Source organism: Taudactylus pleione, unplaced genomic scaffold, assembly GCF_031769625.1.
Source record: "Taudactylus pleione unplaced genomic scaffold, aTauple2 ptg000065l, whole genome shotgun sequence".
Classification (NCBI taxonomy): domain Eukaryota; kingdom Metazoa; phylum Chordata; class Amphibia; order Anura; family Myobatrachidae; genus Taudactylus; species Taudactylus pleione.
Genome location: NW_028284467.1, coordinates 7,722,568 through 7,747,101, shown reverse-complemented (window position 1 = coordinate 7,747,101; position 24,534 = coordinate 7,722,568). Strand labels below are relative to the sequence as shown.

Sequence of the window (24,534 nt, the reverse complement as noted above, 5' to 3'; positions counted from 1 at the left end):
CCTGGGCCCTAGATGACCGAAAGGACGATGGTCCAGAACCAGAAGGAGCAGCGGCCGACGGGAGACAAGCAGATTTGGCTGCCGCCAGCGTGGCCACAATCTTATCCAGATCCGGACCGAAGAGAACTTCTCCGGTAAACGGCAACGCTTCCAGACCTTTCTTGGATCTGCGTCCGCCTTCCAGGATCGCAGCCACAAGGTGCGACGAGCAGCTACCGCTGCTGAAGAAATTCTAGACACCAGAGTACTAATGTCTAGAGCCGCCTCGTTGATGTAGGTGGCCGAATCACGGAGATTGCCAATCAACTCCGCCTGTTCGGCCGGACAGTCGGATTCAAAAGAAGCCTCTAATGAATCCGCCCAGCGCTCCATCGCTCTGGCAACCCAGCAAATGGCCATAGCCGGCCGTGCTGCCCCCCCTGCAAGGGAATAAGCGGACTTCAGGCAGATTTCTACCTTGCGGTCCGTAGCATCCTTAAGGGAGGACATGGATGGCATCGGCAATGTGGCACTACGGACAAGACGGGTCACGTGAGAATCCACCTGTGGAGGGGATTCACACTTAGCAAAATAATTATCCGCGAACGGATAAGCCACCGCCAGGCGTCTCTGCGGCTGGTATCTTTTGCCAGGTTGTTTCCACGCCTCCTCTAAATGGTCCACTAACTGACCCGAAAGAGGAAAGACTGTGGCATCGCCCTTCACATCTTTGAAAAAGGCATACTTAGATTTAGCCGCTGGGGGAACTTCGTCCTCAATCACCAAGGCTGTGCGGACCGCCCGAATAAGTCCAGGAATATATACTTTGGACTTAGCATCAGCGTCCTTAGTATGGAAAGGTTCCTGATCGTAAGGATCCAGAATCTCCCCATCATCAGACGTCCCTTCGTCATCCTCATAAGGAGCGGACAGAGACGCCACCGGCCTTTTATGAGGCCGCATCACAGACTCCCCTTGCAACACATCCGACAAGTGCTGTACAGAACTTGTCAGGGAGTTAACCCACGCTGGCTCCTGAGAACCCGGGAGCGGGGAAATAGGGAGACTGTGGGGTACCACCAATTGTCGTGGGAACCCCTGCATGGGTGACGACACCACAGACTGCTGGGACAAACCCATCGGAGTAAACGCGGGCTGCGGAGCTAACTGGCCCACTAAAGCTGTTAACGCCTGAGCGAAACAAGCCCAGGGCGGCTCCTGTACCGGTGCTGTAACCGTAATAGGCCGCGCCATGGACAAACACTGCCGGCAAAGGCCCTCCGCGCTACCCTCCCCCTCCGCTAACGGTACTTTGCACGTGGTACACTGTAGCCGGAGGGGAAAATCACTTTCAGACATGATGGCACCACGTATGTGACCTCTCTCACCAATTAAGTATTAAATAGGCGAGAGACCACCCTGCAGCACCACACCGCAAGGGCTTTAGCAGAAAGAACAGGGACAGTAATAAAGCTGACAGTTTAGAGAAGAAAAGTTACAGGCAGCGCTAGCACAGTCACATACAATGCAGAGAAATAACAATTCCTGCACTAACAGCGCTGATCACTCAACTACACAGACACAGGGCCTGGTAGGACACAGCGCTGCATACACAGACCTGAGCCACAGCGGAGGAGAGGTATGCGGGGGGACCCAGACCACGATGCTTCCTTCCAGACTTCCAGCAGCGTTCACCATGCGTTGCAGAGAAGATGGCCGCCGAGGAGCAGAGAGAAGCTGGCCTGGGGGAGGAGCGCTGACACAGGACCAGTCAGCACAGTGCAGAGAGGGCTGTGTGCAGCGGGGGAGGCGCCGGCTGTGAGACAGGGAAGGCGCGCTCCCCTGGCATGCATTTAACCCCTGGGACGCCGCAGCGCTACCGCTCTGCTGCGGTCCGCTGTCCCAGGGGGTAGTGGAAGCGCAGGTTGGTCGCCTGGCTCCACGCTGCAGCCAGTCCCCAGGGAGCCCCCTGCCTGGGGACTTAGGACCATGTGATCAGCGGGGACCCACCGCGGGACCCCGCTGCTTACCTCTGTCCCCCTTGAATCCGGCCATGGTCCGGAGCATCTGGGGTCACCGCTAGCTGTGACCCCAGACGCCCACCAGCATCCCCGGATCAGTACCGGCGTTCTGGTACCGGCGGGGTGTAGGGAAGACAGCATGGACGTCAGGACTGACTGTCCATGCTGTTCATCCAGATGTGCAGCCACAGCTGCATGAAGAAAAAGCTTCAGGGGCTCTTCTAGCCCCCACTCCAACAGGTGCACCCGACTCCGGCCGGGCACCAAACTAAACTGGGGTGCCTTGGCCCGGGGGCGGGGTATAGGAGGGGGACCTAGTGCATCCTGGGAGGCTGAAAGCTTAACTCTTTGGTGCCCTGCGACTGACGTCACACCTATACCCCAAGGTATCCTGTGGATACCCTATGGACCCTGAAGTAGAAATCTGGCAGTTTGGGCCCGATTCAGGGGTGGACGTAGAAGCACTCGCAGCAGTTACTATTGGCGGACGCCCGTCTGAGGCTTTATTCCATGGCGCTATAAACTCCCTCCCTTGTGTACATCAGTGTGTTCATATGTGCTGTAAGTACTGAGGCGCCCACATGTCCGTACACGCTGTAATACAGATTGGTGCAACCAAGGACACCACCATGGTCACACCGTTGAAACTTACAGCAGCCCTATGCCAGTGCTGTTTCTCTGGCAGAGTATGGCCTCCTATGTGAGCGGCTGAGCGCTTGTGTATGCAGCCACTTTCAGAGACACACTTGCGACACACTGATAACACGCCCCCTCTTCTGTCAATACCCATGAACACACACTACAACTTCAACTGTAATTCTGTACAGACACATGCGCAGTAAGGCTTAGACGCATGCATAGCAGCCAAAAAAACTATGTGCAAGGCATCTATTCACTGTGTGGGGAGAGCTCGGTTACCCCCCAAATGTGACGAATTGGGGGTCAGCTACGCTCCCTTTTCAGTAGCACACGTGCTAAAAGGTGCATGCAGAGACTCCCTGCTCACACCCTCGGCACCCTGCCCTGTCCGCCCTCTAGCAGGTACACTATGAAATGCTTATATTCTCTTTTTTATATATGTTTTAGGTCAGACCTGCACAACAGTCAGTCACCAGAGGAGACTAAAATATACACCCTGACAACCAAAGCCCCTTGGTACACAGGCTAAATCTGCACTACCACCTGGTAAATGCTCCATGCAGCTCCTGTGCTTCTCTAACAGCAATGGCCAAAATATGGGTTGCGTGCGAGGACCAACAAGTCACAATGAAGGAAGTCAAACCAGTCACAGCAAGACTGTCCATTTATCAGCTAATAGTTATATCACCAACACAACAGCACCTCTCTGTTCTTCATTACCTTCCAACTCCATTTACAACTTAAAAACTATCCAGCCAACACATTTACCCTTATAGGTCACATTTAACACAGTCTAACTAACTATGTTGCTTATTCTGTGTGACTGATTCATATGTGGTTGCTTAGCTCTAAACTGCAATGAATCCTTTGTGCTATGTACCCCTATTTGCAGTAGGTCTCTTGGGGATGGTGGACTAAAGCTGGGTACACACCTTTACAATCTTTGGCCCAATCACCTGATTTCTGGTGATTGGGCTGACATTTGTATAGGTGCGTATGTAGTATAGTTAGCCGATTAACGGCTTATAACGCTCCTGCAACAGTCAAGATCGGGAGGTTGCATCTTATGTGCCGTTTAATATTTCTTGGCCCAACCTCCAGATCCCATATGCACTGAACTGTCTGCACAGTGTGTACGGTACTCGCAGGCAGCGGACAGGAGGTCACAGTGGGGACACAATGCGCGGCTGATCGGGAGCGTTTAACCCTATCACCCGCGGTTCGAAAAGGTGTGTACCCAGAGAAGTCCACTTACAGCCCACAATAGAACTTTATGAAAGGTCTTCTATAGGTGTGAAGAATAAATATTGTCTGTAACAAACTTTTTTTCAAAACAAGCACAAGTCAGTGCTCTGTGGCTCTCATGGTCAGGTAATGGGGTGCTTATCCTTGGAGAAATAACATTACAAATGTCAGCAAAGACTAACAATGCTAAGATGCGTGTCTTACCTGTTGAGATCTGTTCATAGCCAAACAGGAGCAGGAGACCACCAGTTGGAAAATAAAGATGAGAATTAACACCACCATATACTACATTCTAGTTAAGGATTATAGAAACATAACAAGGAATTGTCCCTGGTAAAAACGACATGTATACGGAGGGAGGGAGATGTGCTGTACGGAATAGCAGACCACCAAGTACTTGTGCATTAGAGAAGACAAACTGAATGTTTGCAATAGTCTATAGCACGATAGGACTATACCAGTCTCACAGAACAGGAGATCAATATCAATTAAGGATACAATAAAGAGCATCACTTGATGGTGACTAACTGCGCCAATTAAGCCAATGATGGCGATGAGCAGAAGGAAAACTCCGACTGCGATCACTCCCCCGATGATGTGGATGCTGGAGACTATTCCAAATTCTTTGCCCCATGCTGCCACGCCAATCAGCAACAAGCCCACCAGCTGGAAAAAGAAGAAGCAGAGGTTAGTGCAGACCCCAATAACAGACACAGAACATAAAGACTGACAATACATTTACTGACAATACATTTATTAACAATATGGTGAACATCTCAGTGAGGTTTCGCAATCAGACATGCTCCTGCTCAAAGATTTTCTGCATCGGTACAGAACGGGAGTTTGACACGGACTAGGGATGGTGCCAGACTGAATACAAAACATTTGTATCATTTTTATTCTTTAATGGAGCAAACCTTTTCAAAATTAAAGTACATAACACCTTCAAAATAAGCATTTTATTCTCTATCTCAAATAAAAAAAATATATACTTAAGTCTAAGGGCCAATTCAAATTTTAGCTTCACAATAGTAGCTCCCAGTATATAGATGTGTCCTCCCTAGTCTTTGCTGCAGTCGAGCCAATCAGCACCTCTCAAAGGGCCTGGTCATGTAAGACTCTGCTAGCACCTTGCATCTTTTTTGCTGAAAATGCATCCAAGTGGCAATGCCATGTGACTAGAAAGCACCAGGAGACTGCGGATTCATTTGATGTGTGACACTTGTATATCTGTGTGTTAGTAGGATCCTAAAAAGATTCAAGCCATATTAAGAGCAAAACATGGCTCACCAAGGTACTAAGCCGGGTAATAATTTGGCCACTCTGTATCTCGCATAAAAAAAAAAAAATCCATATTTAAATGGACTTTGGGCACCTAAATTGTATATGTACACTTACAGGAGAAAGGAGCTTGTACTTATTCGGCCAATAGGTTCTTGGTGTCTCAATAGCGGTAAGGCTAATGATGTTAATGTTAGCTATGCAGCCCTATTTAGAAGCAGCAGTGTTAGCAGCAATGTTGGAGAGTTATTAAGCAAGGCTCTTTAGGATCTGCAGCCGATGCTATAGCTCCAAACAGGAACAGCATGAAAAGTTCCAACAGGAATGTGTCCTTTAACCACCAGGTTAGCAAATTCCTCCCTATGTCAAAGATGCAGTATAGACCCAAAGTTCATACATCACTCTGCCGCTGCTACGCATAAATACAATCCGGCTGAACAAATGTGTATGTGGCCGGCAGCAAGGTACCTTTTGGTCAGCATAAAACAATTACTTCCATCTATAGTGAAATGAAGTCATTCAATTCTGCGGGAGTTAAATAGCGCCAGGAAATTGGTCCCGAAGCTGTTCAATTCAACGCACTGTTTAGTCCGATTATTACAAGCCAAGTCGGAGAATGCCGGTCCTTGCGACTTAACCTGGGTGTTTAGACACGAGAACCTCCATTCTCCGACTAGTGTGCTGGCTGCGAGGCTGTTAGTGCTGCGCTAAGCTGGAAAACAGCCTCGCGGCCAGCACTTTAGAAGGATTCCATTTAGTCATCCTAACAGAGTGCTGAATTGAGTAGCTCCAAGAGCTCCCTTCCGGCACTATCAACAGCACGCTGAATTACACAATAGATGAGAGTCAAAGCTTTCATTAATATAATTCATTTTTTAGAAGACCTTTATGTGACAGATGTTATACAGTCAGGTGCATAAGTATTGGGACATTGACAGAATTTTCATATTTTGGCCTCTATTCACCACCACAATGGCTTTGAAGTAAAACAAACAAGATGTGCTTGAACTGCAGACTTTCAGATTTAATTTGACGGTAATTACATCCAGATCAGGTGAACGGTGTAGTAATTACAACGGTTTCTGTATGTGCCTCCCACTTTTTCAGGGGCCAAAAGTAATGGGACTATCAAATCAAAAGCTATTTCATGGACAGGTGTGGGCTATTCCCTCGTTATTTCATTATCAATTAAGCAGGTAAAAGGTCTGGAGTTGATTCTAGGTGTGACATTTGCATTTGGAATCAGTTGCTGTCGACTCTCAATATGAGATCCAAAGAGCTGTCACTATCGGTGAAGCAAGCCATCATTAGGGTGAAAAATCAAAACAAACCCATCAGAGAGATAGCAAAAACATTAGGTGTGGCCAAACCAACTGTTTGGAACATTCTAAAAAAGAAAGAACGCACCAGAGAGCTCAGCAACACCAAAAGACCTGGAAGACAACGGAAAACAACTGTGGTGGATGACAGAAGAATTATTTCCCTGGTGAAGAAAAACCCCTTCACAACAGTTGGCCAAATCAAGAACACTCTCCAGGAGGTAGGTATATATGTGTCAAAGTCAATAATCAAGAGAAGACTTCACAAGAGTGAATATAGAGGGTTCACCACAAGATGTAAACCATTGGTGAGCCTCAAAAACAGGAAGACCAGATTAGAGTTTGCCAAACAACATCTAAAAAAGCCATTACAGTTCTGTAACAACATCCTATGGACAGATGAGACAAAGATCAACTTGTACCAGAGTGATGGGAAGAGAAGAGTATGGAGAAGGAAAGGAACTGCTCATGATCCAAAACATACCACCTCATCAGTGAAGCATGGTGGTGGTAGTGTCATGGCGTGGGCATTGTTCCCTTGTATTTATTGATGATGTGACTGCTGACAAAAGCAGCAGAATGAATTCTGAAGTGTTTCGGGCAATATTATATGCTCATTCAGTCAAATGCTTCAGAACTCATTGGACGGCGCTTCACAGTGCAGATGGACAATGACCCGAAGCATACTGCAAAAGCAACCAAATAGTTTTTTTAAGGCTAAAAAGTGGAATGTTAGGCAATGGCCAAGTCAATCCCCTGTCCTGAATTCGATTGAGCATGCATTTCACTTGATGAAGACAAAACTGAAGGGAAAATGCCCCAAGAACAAGCAGGAACTGAAGACATTTGCAGTAGAGGCCTGGCAGAGCATCACCAGGGATGAAACCCAGCGTCTGGTGATGTCTATGCGTTCCAGACTTCAGGCTGTAATTGCCTGCAAAGGATTTGCAACAAAGTATTAAAAAGTGAAAGTTAGATTTAGGACTGTTTAGTTTGTCCCATTACTTTTGGCCCCTTAAAAAGTGGGAGCACATATAGAAACCGTTGTAATTCCTACACCGTTCACCTGATTTGGATGTAATTACTCTCAAATTAAATCTGAAAGTCTGCAGTTAAAGCACATCTTGTTTGTTTCATTTCAAAGCCATTGTGATGGTGAATAGAGGCCAAAATATGAAAATTCTGTCAATGTCCCAATATTTATGCACCTGACTATATGTAAATGTTTATGTATACTTTTGCACAATTTGGTGACCTATGAAGTATTTTATGAAAACCATCTCCTAGCATTTATTCAGAGAAGACCCCACCTTTCTCCAACTCTCGTCCCTTATGTAGTTCATGCACAAAAGAAGAATGTTCAAGAATACCAGTTACCGTATATACTCGAGTATAAGCCGAGTTTTTCAGCACAAAAAATGTGCTGAAAAAGTACCCCCTCGGCTTATACTCGAGTCAAGTGTAGCGCTGACCGGACGGAGTTCGGTCAGCGCTACACACTGTCAAACACACAGCCGCCGGAGCCGGCAGCTGCGTGTTTGGTGTAATAAGCAGCCGCTGAGAGTCTGTCAGACTCTCAGCGGCTGCTGCTGCTCCCACTGCGGGAGCCATCTTTCGGCTCCCGCAGTGGGTGATGGGAGACACGTCATCATGACGACGTCTCTCAATGCAAAGCGGCCGGAGGAGCGGACAGCGGCGGGACCAGGAGCGGGAGTTTCAGGTAAGTGATTTTTTGTTTTTATTCTTGTCACGTGTCTCTCTCTACTGGGGGGAGGGGGGGGGGGACTACAGGGGGCGATTACTACAGGGGGCATTACCACTGGGGGAACTACCAGGGGGGGATTACTACAGGGGGCGATTACCACTGGGGGAACTACCAGGGGAGGATTACTACAGGGGGCACTACCAGTGGGGGATTACTACAGGGGGCACTAAAAAGGGGGGGGGGGGGGGGGATTACCACTGGGGGTACTACCAGGGGGGGGGATTACTACTGGGGGCACTACCAGCTGCTGCCATTTCCCACACTAGGCTTATACTCGAGTCAATAAGTTTTCCCCGTTTTTTGTGGTAAAAGTAGGTACCTCGGCTTATATTCGGGTCGGCTTATACTCGAGTATATACGGTAAATAAAAGTGCCTGGTAAGCATCAACTTTTGTGTTGTGCTAGAAAAGACCACTCTATAATCTACTGAAACACGCACTGTATTTGTTCCAATCTTATGGAAAAACAAAATCCAAGGTCATGTTATTCTAGTACCTGCCAGGGTCAATCATTACAATGGTCAGGGAAGTAACCTGTAACACAAACACTAAAACAAAATCAAGAACAGTCACACGGTTACATAGGAGAAGAACAAATATTATCAAGCGCACAAAACTACATCAATGCTGCATGAGAGTCATTTATAAATTCCAAACCCCATTAACATATACCTTGATGACACAACCTATCAATTGTAAATGTTTGCTTCATTACTACTATTTATATTAAGGGTGAGCGGGTTCGGAGTTCTGAAATCCGAGCCCCCCGATCCGAGGCCGATCCGAGTCAGGCTCTACTTTTCCCGTAGGACACGGATCTGAAATCGAGGCAAAACGTCATCATCCCGCCTTCCGGATCTCGCAGGTTTTGGAATCTATATAAGGTTCCCGCGTCGGCGCCATTTTCTCACTCGGCTGTGGACAGTGAAGAGGGAGGGTGGGAATTAGGGCTGGCTGGGCAGTGTAGTGTAGTGTAGTGTAGTGTAGTGCTGCTGTTGTCCACTACTTCAAAGTCCATAGGGGCTGGCTGTGTAGTGCTGTGCTGCTGTTGTCCATAGGGGCTGTGTCCACTCCTCCAAAGTCCATAGGGGCTGGCTGGACTGTGTTGTGCAGTCAGTTGTCCATAGGGGCTGTGTCCACTCCAAAGTCCTGTGCAGTGTCCCAGTCCTAAAAGGGTGCAGTAGTGTTGTCCAGGGGGTGCTCTGTCCATCAGGGGTGCTCTCCCCAAGTGCAAAAAAAATAAATATTTTTTCTGTGTTTGTGAATTGTGTGCGCAGTAGCTGCACGTGCATCAACAAAGGAGCAGTGCCAAGCGTGCGCCTGTGCCCCATAAGTAAAGGGCCAGCTGGCTTGTCCGTTAAAGGGTGCTGTAACCCCCAAAGGGCACTCCAAACAAAATAAGAAAAATATTTTCTGTGTTTGTGAATTGTGTGCACTGTGGCTGCATGTGCATCAACAAAGGAGCAGCGCCAAGCGTGCGTCTGTCTGTTAAAGGGTGGTGTAACCCCCAAAGTGTGCTCCACAAAGAATAAAAAATTCTTCTTTTTTCAATATGCCATTTACGACATGGAGTGGCAAAGAACGGCTAAGGTCTTTCCCTATGTTCATGACTAGTGGTTCAGCTTCACATGACGATGGAAGCCCTCCTCCCGCTACAAAAATCAAAAGAGTTAAGCTGGCAAAAGCACAGCGAAGAACTGTGCATTCTAAGAAAATATCACAAATCCCCAAGGAGAGTCCAAGTGTGGTGGTGGTTGCGATGCATGACCTTCCCAGCACTGGACGGGAAGAGGTGGCTCTTTCCACCATTTGCACGCCCCCTGCAAGTGCTGAAAGGAGCACCCACAGTCCACTTGCTGATAAGCAAATTGAAGATGTCACTGTTGAAGTACAACAGGATGAGGATACTGGTGTAGCTGGCGCTGAGGAGGAAGTTGGCGAGGAGGATTCTGATGGTGATGTGGTTTGTTTAAATCAGGCTCCGGGGGAGACAGTTGTTGTCCGTGGGATGAAAAAGCCCATCACGGACATGCCTGGGCAGAAGACCAAACATTCCACCTCTTTGGTCTGGCAATATTTCTATCCAAATCCGGACAACAACTGTCTTGCCATATGTACCATATGTAAAGGTGAAATAAGTAGGGGTAGGGATGTTAGCCACCTAGGAACATCCTCCCTTATACGGCACCTGCAGCGCATTCATAAAAAGTTACTGTCAAGTTCAGAAACTTTGGCTAAGACCGTAAGCAGTCCAGGGACACCTAAATCCCGTTGTCCTATTGTATCCAAGCGCCTGCAAACCACACCGTCAACTCCCTCCTCGTCAATTTCCTCCTTAGACAGGATCGGAAGTAGTCCTGCAGGCCATGTCACTGGCATGACTGACTCTCCTATCCGGGATTCCTCCGGAGGATCCTGCATTGCTAAAAAGAAGCTGCTGCTGGGAGTCCTTCATCATCCCAGAGAGGAAGTAGGAACACCACTACTTTTACTAAGCAATTGACCCTCCAACAGTCCTTAGCGAGGAGGATGAAGTACGACAGCAGTCATCCTGAAGCAAAGCAGATAACTGAGGCCTTGACTGCTATGTTGGTGTTAGACGTGCGTCCGGTATCCGCCATTAGTGCAGTGGGATTTAGACAATTGATGGAGGTAGTATGTCCCCGGTTCCAAATCCCGTCTAGATTCCACTTCACTAGGCAGGCGATACCGAGACTGTACAGAAACGTCAGAAAAAGTGTCCTCAGTGTCCTAAAAATGCGGTTGTGCCCAATGTCCACTTAACCACGGACATGTGAATAAGTGGAAGAGGGCAGACTAAGGACTATATGACTGTGACAGCCCACTGGGTAGATGTATCACCTTATGCAGCAACAACAGCAGCGTCACCAGTAGCAGCATCTCAGAAACGCCAGCTCGTTCCAAGGCAGGCTACGCTGTGTATCACCGGTTTCAGTAAGAGGCACACCGCCGACAAACTCTTAGAGAAACTGAGGGAAATCATCGCCCAGTGGCTTACCCCACTTAGACTCTCCTGGGGATTCGTGATATCTGACAACACCACCAATATTGTGCGGGCATTACATCTGGGCAAATTCCAGCACGTCCCATGTTTTGCTCACACAATAAACTTAGTGGTGCAGAATTTTCTGAAAAGCAACAGGGGCGTGCAGGAGACGCTTTGGGTGGTCCGAAAAATTTCTGCCCACTTTCGCCACTCAGCGACTGCCTGCCGAAGACTGGAGCGCCAGCAAACACTCTTGAACCTGCCCCGCATCACCTGAAGCAAGAGGTTGTGACGCGGTGGAACTCAACCCTCTATATGCTTCAGAGGATGGAGGAGCAGCAAAAGGCCATGCACCTGACTCAAGCGCAGTGGAGAATGATTTCCGTGTTGTGCAAGGTTCTCCAGCCCTTCGAACTTGCCACACGTGAAGTCAGTTCAGACACTGCCAGCTTGAGTCAGGTCATTCCCCTCATCAGGCTTTTGCAGAAGCAGCTGGAGAAAGTGAAGGAGGAGCTAAGACGGAGCGATTCCGCTCGGCATGTGGGACTTGTGGATGAAGCCCTTCATTCGCTTTGCCAGGATTCCAGGGTGGTCAATCTGTTGAAATCAGACCACTACATTTTGGCCACTGTGCTCGATCCTAGGTTTAAAGCCTATGTGGAGTCTCTCTTTCCGTCCCAAAACAAGCCTGCAGAGGTGCAAAGACCTGCTGGTGAAAACACTGTCAGCTGAAGCAGAACGTGACAAGTCAACAGCTCCTTCATTTTCTCCCGCAACTGAGGCTGCCAGGAAAAAACTTAGGAATCCTAAGCAACCCGCTGGCGGTGATGCAGGGCAGACAGGACCAAATTTGGACATCTGGTCCGGACTGAAGGACCTGGCAACAATTTCTGACATGTCTACTGTCACTGCATATGATACTGTCACCATTGACAGAATGGTGGAGGATTACATCGGTGACAGCATCCAAGTAGGCATGTCAGACAGTCCATACCTGTACTGGCAGGAAAAATAGGCAATTTGGAGGCCCCTGTACAAACTGGCTCTATTTTTCCTGAGTTGCCCCCCCTCCAGTGTGTACTCCGAAAGAGTGTTTAGTGCAGCCGGGAACCTTGTCAGCGAAAGGCGTAGGAGGTTGCTTTCACAAAATGTGGAGAAGATGATGTTCATCAAAATGAATTATCAACTCTTCCAGGGAGACCAGCCTCCAGAACGTACAGAGGGACCTGTGGTGGTGGATTCCAGCGGGGACGAGTTAATACTCTGTGAGGATGAGGATGTACACAACCCTGAAGAGGGTGAGGAATCGGTGGATGAGGACGACATCTTGCCTCCGTGGAGCCAGTTTGTGCAGGGACAGATTAATTGCCAGCTTGTTTTGTGGGGGCCCAAACGAACCAATCATTTCATGGCAGACCCTGGCGCTGAAATGATTGGTTTGTTAAAGTGTGCATGTCCTGTTTATACAACATAAGGGTGGGTGGGAGGGCCAAAGGACAATTCCATCTTGCACCGCTTTTTTTTCTTTGCATTATGTACTGTTTGGGGCCTAGTTTTTCAAACTGCCATCCTGTCTGCCACTGCAGTGTCCCTCCTAGATGGGCCACGTGTTTGTGCCGCCCACTCGTATCTCTTAGCATAGTCATCCAGCTACCTCGGTGCAACCTTTTGGACATAAAAACACTATTGTGAGGTGTTCAGAATAGACTGGAAATGAGCGGAAATTAAGGTTATAGAGGTTAATAATAGCATAGGAGCAGAAAAACCCACAAATTCTGTGATTTTAGCTGTTTTTATGCTTTTTTTTAAAAAAAATACAGATCCAAAACACAAAACCCAGAACCCAAAACACGGAAGGGTGGTTTTGGCAAAACCAATCCAGATCCAAAACACAAAGAAAGATCCAGATCTAAAACACAAAAAGTGGCCGATGCACACCCCTAATTTATATATTTCATGGAAACCACCAGAGACACAGTACTGTTATCCATCTGCACATATCCTGATTATAATGGACATGAACAAGTTCCCCAATACATGTTAACCAAGGAAAACCATTTATTACTCTAAAAAAGCTAATATTTTTTGGGGGGAGGGAATGGACAAACAGTATCAATCGCTACAACCTATGGCTGTACTAAAGGCACAAATCACAGAGACTTTTCCAATTATATCACGTTCAGACCAAAACATAAAAGACAGTGTTCATCATTTAACATTGCCCCTAAATGACCCACAGAGCCATAGAAATGTGTGTTAAAATGCACTAACAAAATTTTTCCTCAGAATGCAAGGGTGAAAATCAACAGGTAGGTACATTGAGATTAAAAAAACGCAGCAGCAGACTGTGCTGATTAATTTGATATGTGACACTGGGTTATTTATGTGCACCTGAATCTGTACAGATGTGTCCTCATAAATCTAGTCTTCTTGCGCGCTAAACAGCCCTTCTAGTCGCGCCATGCCGTGTAGTGGCTCGGTAGCGCTGAGTGTCATTTCATGCAACTTTTTCAAATGCGTCTTATTCGCACAGCGATGCGAATACCTAGTACAAGCAGCTTCTGTTGATTTAAATGATATGCTGCATGCCTATATTCTGTGAGCAACTGCTGGTGTATCTACATGTGAAACGCTATGTTACATTGTCAGCGGCTGTAATACTGTAACGTAGCGATTTGTATGCAGATACAACCACAGTCACACACAAAACATGCTGCATATCATTGTAATCAGCAGAAGCTGCTTGTGTGCTCTATTTGCATAGCTGTGTGAATAAGACACATTTGAAGGTAAAAAGTCGCACGAAAAGACGCTTGGCACTACTGAATCACACACTGAGCTCCCACGTTATGTGTATCGCGACTTGTAGCACAACTTATTTTTCAATGAAAAAAGCTGCAGCCGCTACATTGCAGCACTTAATATACATATTCAGAGACTGTCTTACGCACAGATATACAAGTGTTGCATATCAAATTAATCAGCATAGTCTGCTGGTGCGTCCTAGTCGCATCGCCAAAAAAATGCAAAAAGGCGCCCGTCTCTAGCAGAGTCACATGGCGCCGGGAAGGGCTTTTTAGTGCGACTGCAGCATGGGCAATTGCACAGTTCAATGTTACAAACTCAGGATCAGTGGTATGTGCAGTATATGTCTAACCCTCTTTTCTGCCACTCTCTCATCCCCCTTTATACAATAGCTACCCCTACCACACACTGGTCTACACAACTCAGCACAGCCTTGCACCAACTGCCATTAAAAATATGAGATATGGTAAGAACTTACCTTTGTTATATCTATTTCTACGAAGTCCATAGGGTTCCACAGGATACCTTGGGGTATAGGTGATGACGTCAGGCATCGGGCACCATAGAGTTAAGTTTTCAGCCTCCCAGGATGCACTAGGGTCCCCCTCCTATACCCCGCCCCCGAGCCAAGGCATCTCAGTTACGTACCAAGCCATAGGCCGGAGGAGAAGGAAGAGAGAGAAAAAAGATCAGGACACACACAAGAATCACATTCTCACCAGAGGGAGATGGAAACACCGGTGACCAGAGCAAAGCCCATCTGCAGCACAGGTGCGACAGGGCGGAGACCTGTGGAACCCTATGGACTTCGTAGAAATAGAGATAACAAAAGGTAAGTTCTTACCATTTCTCATATTTTCTACATCAGGGTCCATAGGGTATCCACAGGATACCTTGGGGATGTCCCAAAGCAGTATCCTTTAAGGGTGGGGACGCTCCTGTGCTGAAAGGAGAATCCGCCGCCCGAACGAAGCATCCTGAGAGGCAAAGGTGTCAAACGGGTAATACCTCACAAAGGTATGGACAGAGGACCATGTGGCAACCTTGCATATCTGGACTGCAGAGGCACCACGTCGAGCAGCCCACGAAGGACCCACAGACCTAGTGGAATGAGCCCTCACAGAGGATGGAACCGGAAGGCCTTCATGAAGATAAGCTTCAGAAATGGCCATACGAATTCAGCCTGCCAAAGTTTGCTTTGAAGCAGGCCAACCCTTTTTACGGAAGCCATAGAGGACAAACAAGGCGTCAGACTTCCTAAACGAAGAAGTGCGGTCAACATAAAGCCTTAAGGCCCGCACAACAATCAAAGTGGCCTCACCCACTGAAAGATCAGGTGAGTTAAAAGCCGGCACAACGATTTCCTCGTTGATGTGAACACTGGAAACAACTTTAGGAAGGAAACCAGGACGAGTGCGCAGCACCGCCCTGTTCCTATGAAAAATCAGAAAAGGGGGTCTACATGAGAGAGCCCCTAAGTCAGAAACACGTCTGGCCGAAGCGATGGCCAGAAGGAAAATTGTATTAGCTGTCAGCCATATGAGGTCCACTGAGCCCAGCGGGTTCAAACGGCGGTCCCTGGAGCGCCCTCAGGACCACAACAAAAAGGTGGCTGAATTCTGAGAACACCTTGCATAATGGGTGCGCACATCAGGGATTGCAGCAATCCTACGATGAAACCAATCGGATAGGGCAGACACCTGCACCTTCAGAGATGCAAGGCGAAACCCATGGTCCAGTCCCACCTGTAGGAAAGCTAACACTCTAGATAGATGGAACTCCCGAAGAGCATAACCTCTCGGCCGACACCACTGGAAGAACGTATGCCACACATGATGGTATATCCTTGCAGAGGATGGTTTCCGAGCCCTTAGCATTGTTTGCACTACAGAGCTGGAAAATCCCCTGGACCTTAACATGGCCGTCTCAACAGCAACGCCGTCAAAGACAGCCGAGTCAGGTCCGGGTGAAGACAAGGACCCTGTGACAGTAGGTCCGGGCGTAACGGCAACCGCAGAGGAATGTCCACGTACAGTCCCTGGAGGTCTGAGAACCAGTGCCTCCAGGGCCACGCGGGAGCTATCAACAGGAGCGTCCCTCCTTCCTGTTTGAATTTCCGGATTACCCGTGGAAGAAGGGAAAAACGGAGGAAAAAGATAAGCACACCGGAACGTTCACCGGACGGACAGAGCATCCACCAGAGACGCCTTTTCGTCTCTTGTGCGAGACCCGTACACCGGCAACTTGTTGTTGTGCCGTGACGCCATGAGGTCGATCTCTGGAAGACCCCACCTGTCCACCAGAAGTTGAAAGACGTCCTGGTGCAGAGACCATTCCCCCGGATGAACATCCTGGCGACTGAGAAAGTCCGCCTCCCAGTTTAGGACTCCCAGGATGAATACTGCTGATATGGCCGGGAGATTGCGCTCCGCGCAAACCAGGATGCGGGACCTTTCTACGAGAGCCTCCCGACTTCGGGTTCCTCCTTGCCGATTTATGTAGGCCACGGTGGTAGCGTTGTCCGACTGGACCTGCACTGGGTGACAATGGAGAACCCGATGTGCCTGCTGGAGAGCATTGAAAACCGCGCGGAGCTCCAAGATGTTTATTGGAAGCTCTGCTTCCAACCGAGTCCACCTGCCCTGGAACAAGTGTGGACCCGTGACTGCTCCCCAGCCCCGAAGACTGGTGTCCGTTGTCAACAGGTCCCAATTCGCCACCCAGAACGGACGACCCTTGTTGAGATGGGTCGTCTGCAACCACCAGGCTAGGGACAGGCGAACCTCCGGAGTGAGCACCATCGTCTGGGATTTTAGACACTGAGGCAATCCATTCCATTTGGATAGGATCAATTGCTGCAGAGGTCTGGAGTGAAACTGGGCATATTCCACCATGTCGAATACTGACACCATGGAGCCCAGTAACCCCATCGCCGAGTGCAGAGACACACGGCGATTCTGCAGACAACTGCGCACCCTCAACTGCAAGGCAGAGATCTTTTCCCCCGTCACAAAGATCCTTTGCTGTCCGGAGTCCAATAAGGCTCCGAGGTGCAGAATCCTCTGAGACGGGATCAAGGTGGACTTCTGCCAGTTTATCAACCAGCCGTGCCGTTGCAGTACCGCAATGGGTCAGGTCCAAGTGACGTAAAAGGAGCTCTGGAGATCCTGCCACCAACAGAAGGTCGTCCAAGTACGGCAACAAGCGGACTCCCTGCAGCCGCAGGGAAGCCGCCATGACCGCCATCACCTTGGTGAATACACGTGGTGCAGTCACCAGCCCAAAAGGTAACGCCCGGAACTGAAAGTGGTCGTTGCGGATTGCAAACCTGAGGAACTGTTGATGGCGTAAAAGAATAGGGACATGCAGGTAAGCATCCTGTATGTCCAACGACACTATGTAATCCCCAGGTTCCAGGGCCAGAATGATGGACCAAAGGGTCTCCATCCGAAACCTTGGCACCCGCAAGGACTTGTTGAGTGCTTTGAGGTTGAGGATCGGACGGTACGACCCATTGGGTTTCTGCACCAAAAACAGATTGGAATAGAAACCCTGGCCCCTCTGGGAGAATGGAACAGGCACTATAACTCCAGCCTGGAGCATAGTGTGCAAAACCTTCCGCAGTTCCAAGGCTTTGTTCCGGTCTGATGGAAGACCCGTGATGAAGAATCGAGACGGGGGCCTGTTGCCTTAAAGGAGAGGGCGAACCCGTGAGAAACCACCTCGAGAACCCAAGTGTCTGTCGTGGTAACCGACCAACACTGGGCGAACTGCAGCAGGCGGCCTCCCACTTTGGGATCCCCCAAAGGGAGGCCCGGACCGTCAGGTCGCAGGCTTGTCATCTGGCTTAGGGCCCGGATGTCTGGTACTCCAGGCCTGTTTTTTCCGGGGCTTGGCCGATTTTTTGGGGCCAGTCTGATGGGGAAAAGACACTGCTTTAGGTCTTCCCTGGGCCCTGTAAGGCCAAAAGGACGACGTACCTGAACTGGAAGGAACTGTAGCAGACGGGAGACATGCAGATTTGGCTGCCGCCAGCGTGGCTACAATTTTGTCCCGATCCGGACCAAATAGGACTTCTTTATTAAAAGGCAAAGCTTCCAAGACCTATTTGGAATCAGCGTCCACCTTCCAAGATCGCAACCATAAGGTGCGACGAGCAGCTACAGCTGCCGAAGAAATCCGAGACGCCAGAGTACTGATATCCAAAGCCGCTTCATTGATATAAGTGGCCAAATCCCGGAGATTGCCTATCAACTCGGTCTGTTCAGCCGAACAGTCGGAATCGAAAGACGCCTCCAAACTATCAGCCCAGTGCTCCATAGCTCTGGCTACCCAACAAATGGCCATAGCCGGCCTAGCTGCCCCCCCCGCAAGGAAATAAATGGACTTTAGGCAGATCTCTACCTTACGGTCCGTAGCATCCTTCAAGGAAGACATGGAAGGCATGGGCAATGTGGCACTACGAACTAGGCGTGTCACATGAGAATCCACCTGTGGAGGGGATTCCCACTTAGAAAAATAATTATCCGCAAACGGATAAGCCACCGCCAAGCGTCTCTGAGGCTGATACTGTTTGCCAGGATGTTTCCACGCCTCCTCTAAATGGCATATTTAGACGTGGACACCGGAGGACCTTCATCCTCAATCACTAAAGCTGTGCGGACTGCCCGAATAAGTCCAGGAATATACACCTTGGACCTAGCGTCCGATTCTTTAGTACGGAGAGGTTCCTGGTTAGAAAGATCCAGAATCTCCCCATCATCAGACGTCACGTCGTCATCTTCATAAGGAGCGGACAGAGACGCCATCGGCCGCTTATGTGGCCTCAACACAGACTCCCCTTGCAACACGTCCAACAAGTGCTGTACAGAAATTGTCAGTGAATTAACCCACGCAGGCTCCTGAGAGACTTGGGGAGGGGAAATAGGGAGACTGTGGGGTACCATCAATTGCCTCGGGAAACCCTGCATGGGTGACGACACCACTGACTGCTGGGACAATCCCATCTGTGAGAACGCAGGCTGCGGAGCTAACCGGCCCACGAGGGTTGTAAGCGCTTTGGCGAAACAAGCCCAGGGCGGCTTCTGTACCGGAGCCGTGACAGTAATTGGCCGCGCCAATAAATAACACTGCCGACATAGCCCCTCTGCGTTACCCTCCCCCTCTGCTATTGGTACCTTGCATGTAGTACACATAAGCTGGAGAGGAAAGTCACTCAGACATGATGATAAGTATGTGACCCCTCTCACTGATACTTGTTAGTACAGTGTGAGACCACCCTGCAATCACCGCACCGCAAGGGCTTTAGCAGAAAAAGATCAGGGACAGTAAAATGGATGACAGTAGAAAGTAAAAGTACAGGCAGCAGATGCTAGCAGAAGTCACATACAACGCAAAGAAATCAATTCCTGCACTATCAGCACTGATTCTCAACTACGCAGACACAGAGCCTGGTAGGACACAGCGCTGCATACACAGACCTTAAGCCAACGGAGGAGAGGTATGGGGGACCCAGACCGCGATGCCACCGATCTTCAGCGTCCAACAGCGCTCACCATGCTTCCAGGAAAGATGGCCACCAAGTAGCAGAGAGAAGGCCGGCCTGGGGGAGGAGCGCTGCCACAGGGCCAGTCAGCAGAGCAGAGAGGGCTGTGTGCAGCGGGGGAGGCGCCGGCTGTGTTACAGGGAAGGCGCGCTCCCCTTTCATGCATTTAACCCCTGGGACGCCGCAGTGCTACCGCTCAGCCACGGTCCGCTGTCCCAGGGGGGTAGTGGAAGCACAGGTTAGGTACCTGGCTCCACGCTGCAGCCAGTCCCCAGGAAGGCCCCTGCCTGGGGACTCTGGACTATGTGTCAGCAGGGTCCCACCACGGGACCCCGCTGCTTATCTGCTGCCCCCTTGGATCCGGCCATGGTCCCAAACATCTGGGGTCACCGCTAGCTGTGACCCCAGATGCTTACCAGCATCCCCGGATCAGTACCGGCGGTCTGGTACCGGTGGGGGTGTAGGGAAGACAGCATGGACGTCAGTACTGACTGCCCATGCTGTACATCTAGATGAGCAGCCACAGCTGCTTTGAAGAAAACTTCAGGGGCTATCCTTAGCCCCCCTCTAACAGGTGCATCCGACTCCGACCGGGCACCAAACGAAACTGAGATGCCTTGGCTCGGGGGCGAGGTATAGGAGGGGGACCCTAGTGCATCCTGGGAGGCTGAAAACTTAACTCTATGGTGCCCGATGCCTGACGTCATCACCTATACCCCAAGGTATCCTGTGGATACCCTATGGACCCTGATGTAGAAATTATGCATTTTTTATGATAATAAAATGCATGTAAACCAACAAGCCCTGGGCATAAGGACACCTAAAAATTGGGCTGTGACACCTTACACCTTTATAACAGTGAATTGTGTGAAACTGGACCTTCTTCCTCCTCTGAGTGCTGCGGTGTCACGCTGCGCTTAGTGTAAGCGGCTGCAGTGAGCTGTGTAAAGAGCTGTCTACACTGACCACCAACACCAGCGTCTGAGACACCAGAAAGCAGAGTACAGCCAAAATGGAATCTTGTTCAGAGGTTTACAGTTCACTTCCTCTCTGTTCAAGCAGACTCAGCACTGGCTCTGAAGCACTCAGAGGGGGAAGTGATAATTATCAGTTCCCAACTGAGTAAATGCAGAGCAGAGGGGAACAAGCAAGAATGGTTTATGTCATGATGGGAAGTTACAGATGGGGATTTAAGAAAATGCAGAACTAGGTTGTAAATAATGACAGCGCACAGGAATGGATGATGACCGAGGAGGGAAGATCATTAGGATTAGAATTGTAATGGGGCACTTTGATGATGAGGAGAGGACAGGAGGGTAAATGATATGTTGATAGGGAGATAAGGAAATAAGGTTTACAAGAAGAATAAAATAATTGTCATGGGGTATGATGATGCTGAGTGGGGTGTATGATTTTGAGGTGTGAGGGAGCATAGAGAATGGACTTGAGGGAAATAGAAGACGTGTGAGATTAAGAAGAAGAAGGTGCTATACTGTATGTAAGAAGGCTGAACTATGTGTATGGTCCAATATTTATTAACAGATATTATATAAAACTGTTGCCAGGCTACTACGCTTTTTAGCTGGACTTTGGATTTAAGGAAAAAAAAAAAAAGTTGAATCCTGATGTAAACAGATGTCAAATAGGACCCAATGAAACAATCTTGTTTAAAAAAAGGTTTACTTAAAAGGTTAAACACAAGCAAATATGAAAATCAATATAATACAGATGTGTCCTCATACACCTAGCCTTAATATGCCATGCGGCGCAGGATGCCTGGCGCGAGTGAGCTGCCAGGTCCCATGCGAGCCTGCTTGCACTGTGTAACTTTTTCGGGCGAAAATGCATCTTAGTCGCAATGCGATGTGACCAACATGCACCAGGAGACCACACTGATTAATATGTGATACTTGTATATCTGTCTGCGACTCAGTCTGTAAACAAAGCACGATGGAGCTTGGCGTGTAAAAAGGCTATGGCATCGTAACAGATACAAACTCAGTCGCACACAGATATACAAGTGTCACATTAATCAGTGTGGTCTCCTGGTGCATGTTAGTCACATCGCATTGCGACTAAGATGCATTTTCGGTCAAAAAAAAATAGCTCTGTGCAAGCTGAGTGGCACGGGATCTGGCTTGCAGAGAATGGCTGTTTGGTGTGACTGCAGCAATAGAGTACATCTGAATCAGTCACTCAGAGAGCATCAACTAAAGCTGAAGGGGACCTTTTAGTGGGCTGTCCACAGCGGAATCATTATGAAATACTGACAGTCGGGATCCTGACAGTCATAATACCGACGCCGGAATCCCACAGGGTTAACATACCGACACTTGTTGGTTGGTATGCTAACCCTCCCCCCCTCTCCCTACCATAACCCTAACCTTCCCTGCCAGGATGCCGAACGCATACCGTCCACAGCTAAAGATTTGGAAAAATGGTTGAGCTTACATGTGATGAGTGCCATACGAAAAGTGTGCCAGATTTTACTGACTAAACATTGTGAGCCATTGGCGATTTCAAATCTGCCACTAACTGGCAGATTTGAGATCGCCAATGGCTCACAAGCTACTTATTTCAAGATGGAGTAGCTATTTGGATTGGAAGCGGAGGCTGAGAGAATCTAGGGTGCAGCCTAGTACTGTACCTTGACATTAACACATGTAAGAGCTGGTGGACACCACCTTGTACATTATCCAATCAGCGCTTCCTCTTGGTGCTCCCTGACACTCTTCACCAGTCACAAAGTAACTTAAGTCACTCATGTGCCAGGGTGAGAAAGAAAGTACTGGGAATGCACAGAGCAGTACTGAGGATATTGGGGCAGATGTATGAAGCTCTGGAAAGTGATAAAGTGGAGAATGATAAATGATCAACCAATCAGCTCCCAATTGATTGTCATGTTACAGACTGTTTAAAAAAATGAGAGTTGAGAGCTGATCAGTTGGTCGTTTATCACTCTCCACTTTATCACTTCCCAGAGCTTCATACATCTGCCCCATGATGTAGAGAACAGCTCATGAGCAAGAGAGAATACAAAAGGCAGAGGACATCAAGAGCATCAACCTGACGCACAAAGTAGTCCCACACACTGTGTGATGGGGGGGGGTGGGGGTGGGTTATCATGTAACCAGAACAGCAGATACATTCATAACACTTATGGTGCGTACACACTAGGCGATCAGGAAAAACAGTACGATTACGACATCGTAATCGTACCGTAGTTCCTGATCCCCTGTAGTGTCTGCACTGAACGATCAGTCATTCAGTGCAGGCACTGTCCATCATTCCTGAACATGCCAATCTGTCGTTATCGTCAGATTGTGCTGCATGTTCAGGCGATGGACAATGTCAGAAATGACCAGTGGGAAAGCGCATCGCTGGTCGTTTCCGACATGAAAGTGCACGATTACGATGTCGTAATCGTGCAGTCGCTCAGTAATATCGCCCAGTGTGTACCCACCATTACAGCTACAATACCCTTTAAGAACTTACCACACTAAACTGCATATAAATCAAAAGCATTAATTTCTCAAACTGGGTCATAGAGTTCCTGTCAGCATAATGCAGAAAAAGCACATTGACAATCTACAACACGTTATATACTCTGTCCTACTCCTATATAACAGAACACAAACTGAATTATTGATTCAGGGAGGACTGCTGGGTATGACGGGCCTACAGTGAGCACTACAGAACAGCAGACAGGGGCAGCCCTGTGTGTGGGGAGATGGGGGGGGAGGATACAGGACTGATCTATAGGGGAGAAGTGAGGACAGTGAAGTCGCACCGATTCCCGGCTACACTTACCATATAGACCACGTTAAGTGCACATAGTGCATTTTTGGAGCAGGTGAAGCCGCCACACACCATCCTCCTCCTCCTCTCGCCGGGCCGGCCCGGGGCTCCAGCGAATGACGGGGGTGCCTCTTTACAATGAGAACTAGCTCCCACTCCTCGTTCCTTCCTCCGCTGACCCCGCTAGCCGGTGACGTCACTGCCCCTTCCCAGTAACGTCACCGGTGAGCGCTGATTGGCTACGCAGGAAACAACACCGCCCAGGCATCCCTTACGCCTCGCTAGCCGGTTACTGGCATGGCGACGTTACGCTGGCGCAGGGATGACGTCGGCAGATGGAGCGTATATCAGCTGCCATCTTGCTACACCTCCTGCGGCTACCACAGCCACTCCCTGCCCAAGTCTGTGCTAGTGGTTGTTGTTGTTGCGCCTCTGGTGCTGTCTGTGCATCAGTAATGGAAAATGTGTGCACAGTCAGCATTTTATTTTAAGTATATACTGCCTACCCTCCAACATGACCCCTTCTCCCCGATACAAAATGCTCTGCTCCTGGACTTCCCACCTAATTAATAATTGCAGCCACATGTGTTGAGCTCGTTAATAGATGAGACAGGTGTTTCGCCACAGGTGACTGCAATCATCAATTGAGGACCGTTTTCAATTACCGCTGATGATGTCATCAATGTCATCATTGGGCTGTCGGAAGCTGGGCAATCAAAATGCTGCATTTTTTTTTTACATTTTATTACTTGTTTTAATTCTGTTATTGCCCTGGTGGTCCAGCTGGAGTGCGGGTGGCCCGCTATTGCTGAGACCAGTCGGCGGTCTCCAGCGCAAGCAAGTGTCCCAAGCGTCCAGCTGGGGTCCTGTGACGCTGACTCCATTTACAGCGACACAGCCACCGACGGGGGTGGTGAGCGGCAGCGCTGAGCGTCCTATAGGACGCACTGCGCTGCCAACTCTATGTAAAAGCTGCTTGGTGCAGCCCGGGAGTAGTAAATTCCCAGGTAGCACCATTCAGACATGAGCAGGGTAATTTCCTGGGACTTAAGTCCCGGGAAAAACCCTGGTCGATTGAAGGGTCGGCTACCCGGGTACCTTTCAGACATACGCGGCTACCCGGGAATTTGG

The 24,534-nt window shown here is 49.0% G+C and overlaps 1 protein-coding gene across 1 annotated transcript in view; it reads right to left on the bottom strand.

The window, feature by feature from the left end:
- The window catches only part of TSPAN31 (tetraspanin 31), a 43,074-nt gene extending 19,389 nt beyond the window's left edge, over positions 1-23,685 (bottom strand). Inside the window, exons 1-3 of the mRNA XM_088465925.1 lie at positions 23,416-23,685; positions 4,383-4,550; positions 4,089-4,169 (exon numbers count right to left, since the gene is read on the bottom strand). Coding sequence (XP_088322051.1) covers positions 4,089-4,169; positions 4,383-4,550; positions 23,416-23,478 — 312 coding nt within the window. The 5' untranslated portion in view covers positions 23,479-23,685. The remainder of the gene's footprint in view (positions 1-4,088; positions 4,170-4,382; positions 4,551-23,415) is intronic.
- Positions 23,686-24,534: the final 849 nt, after the last annotated feature.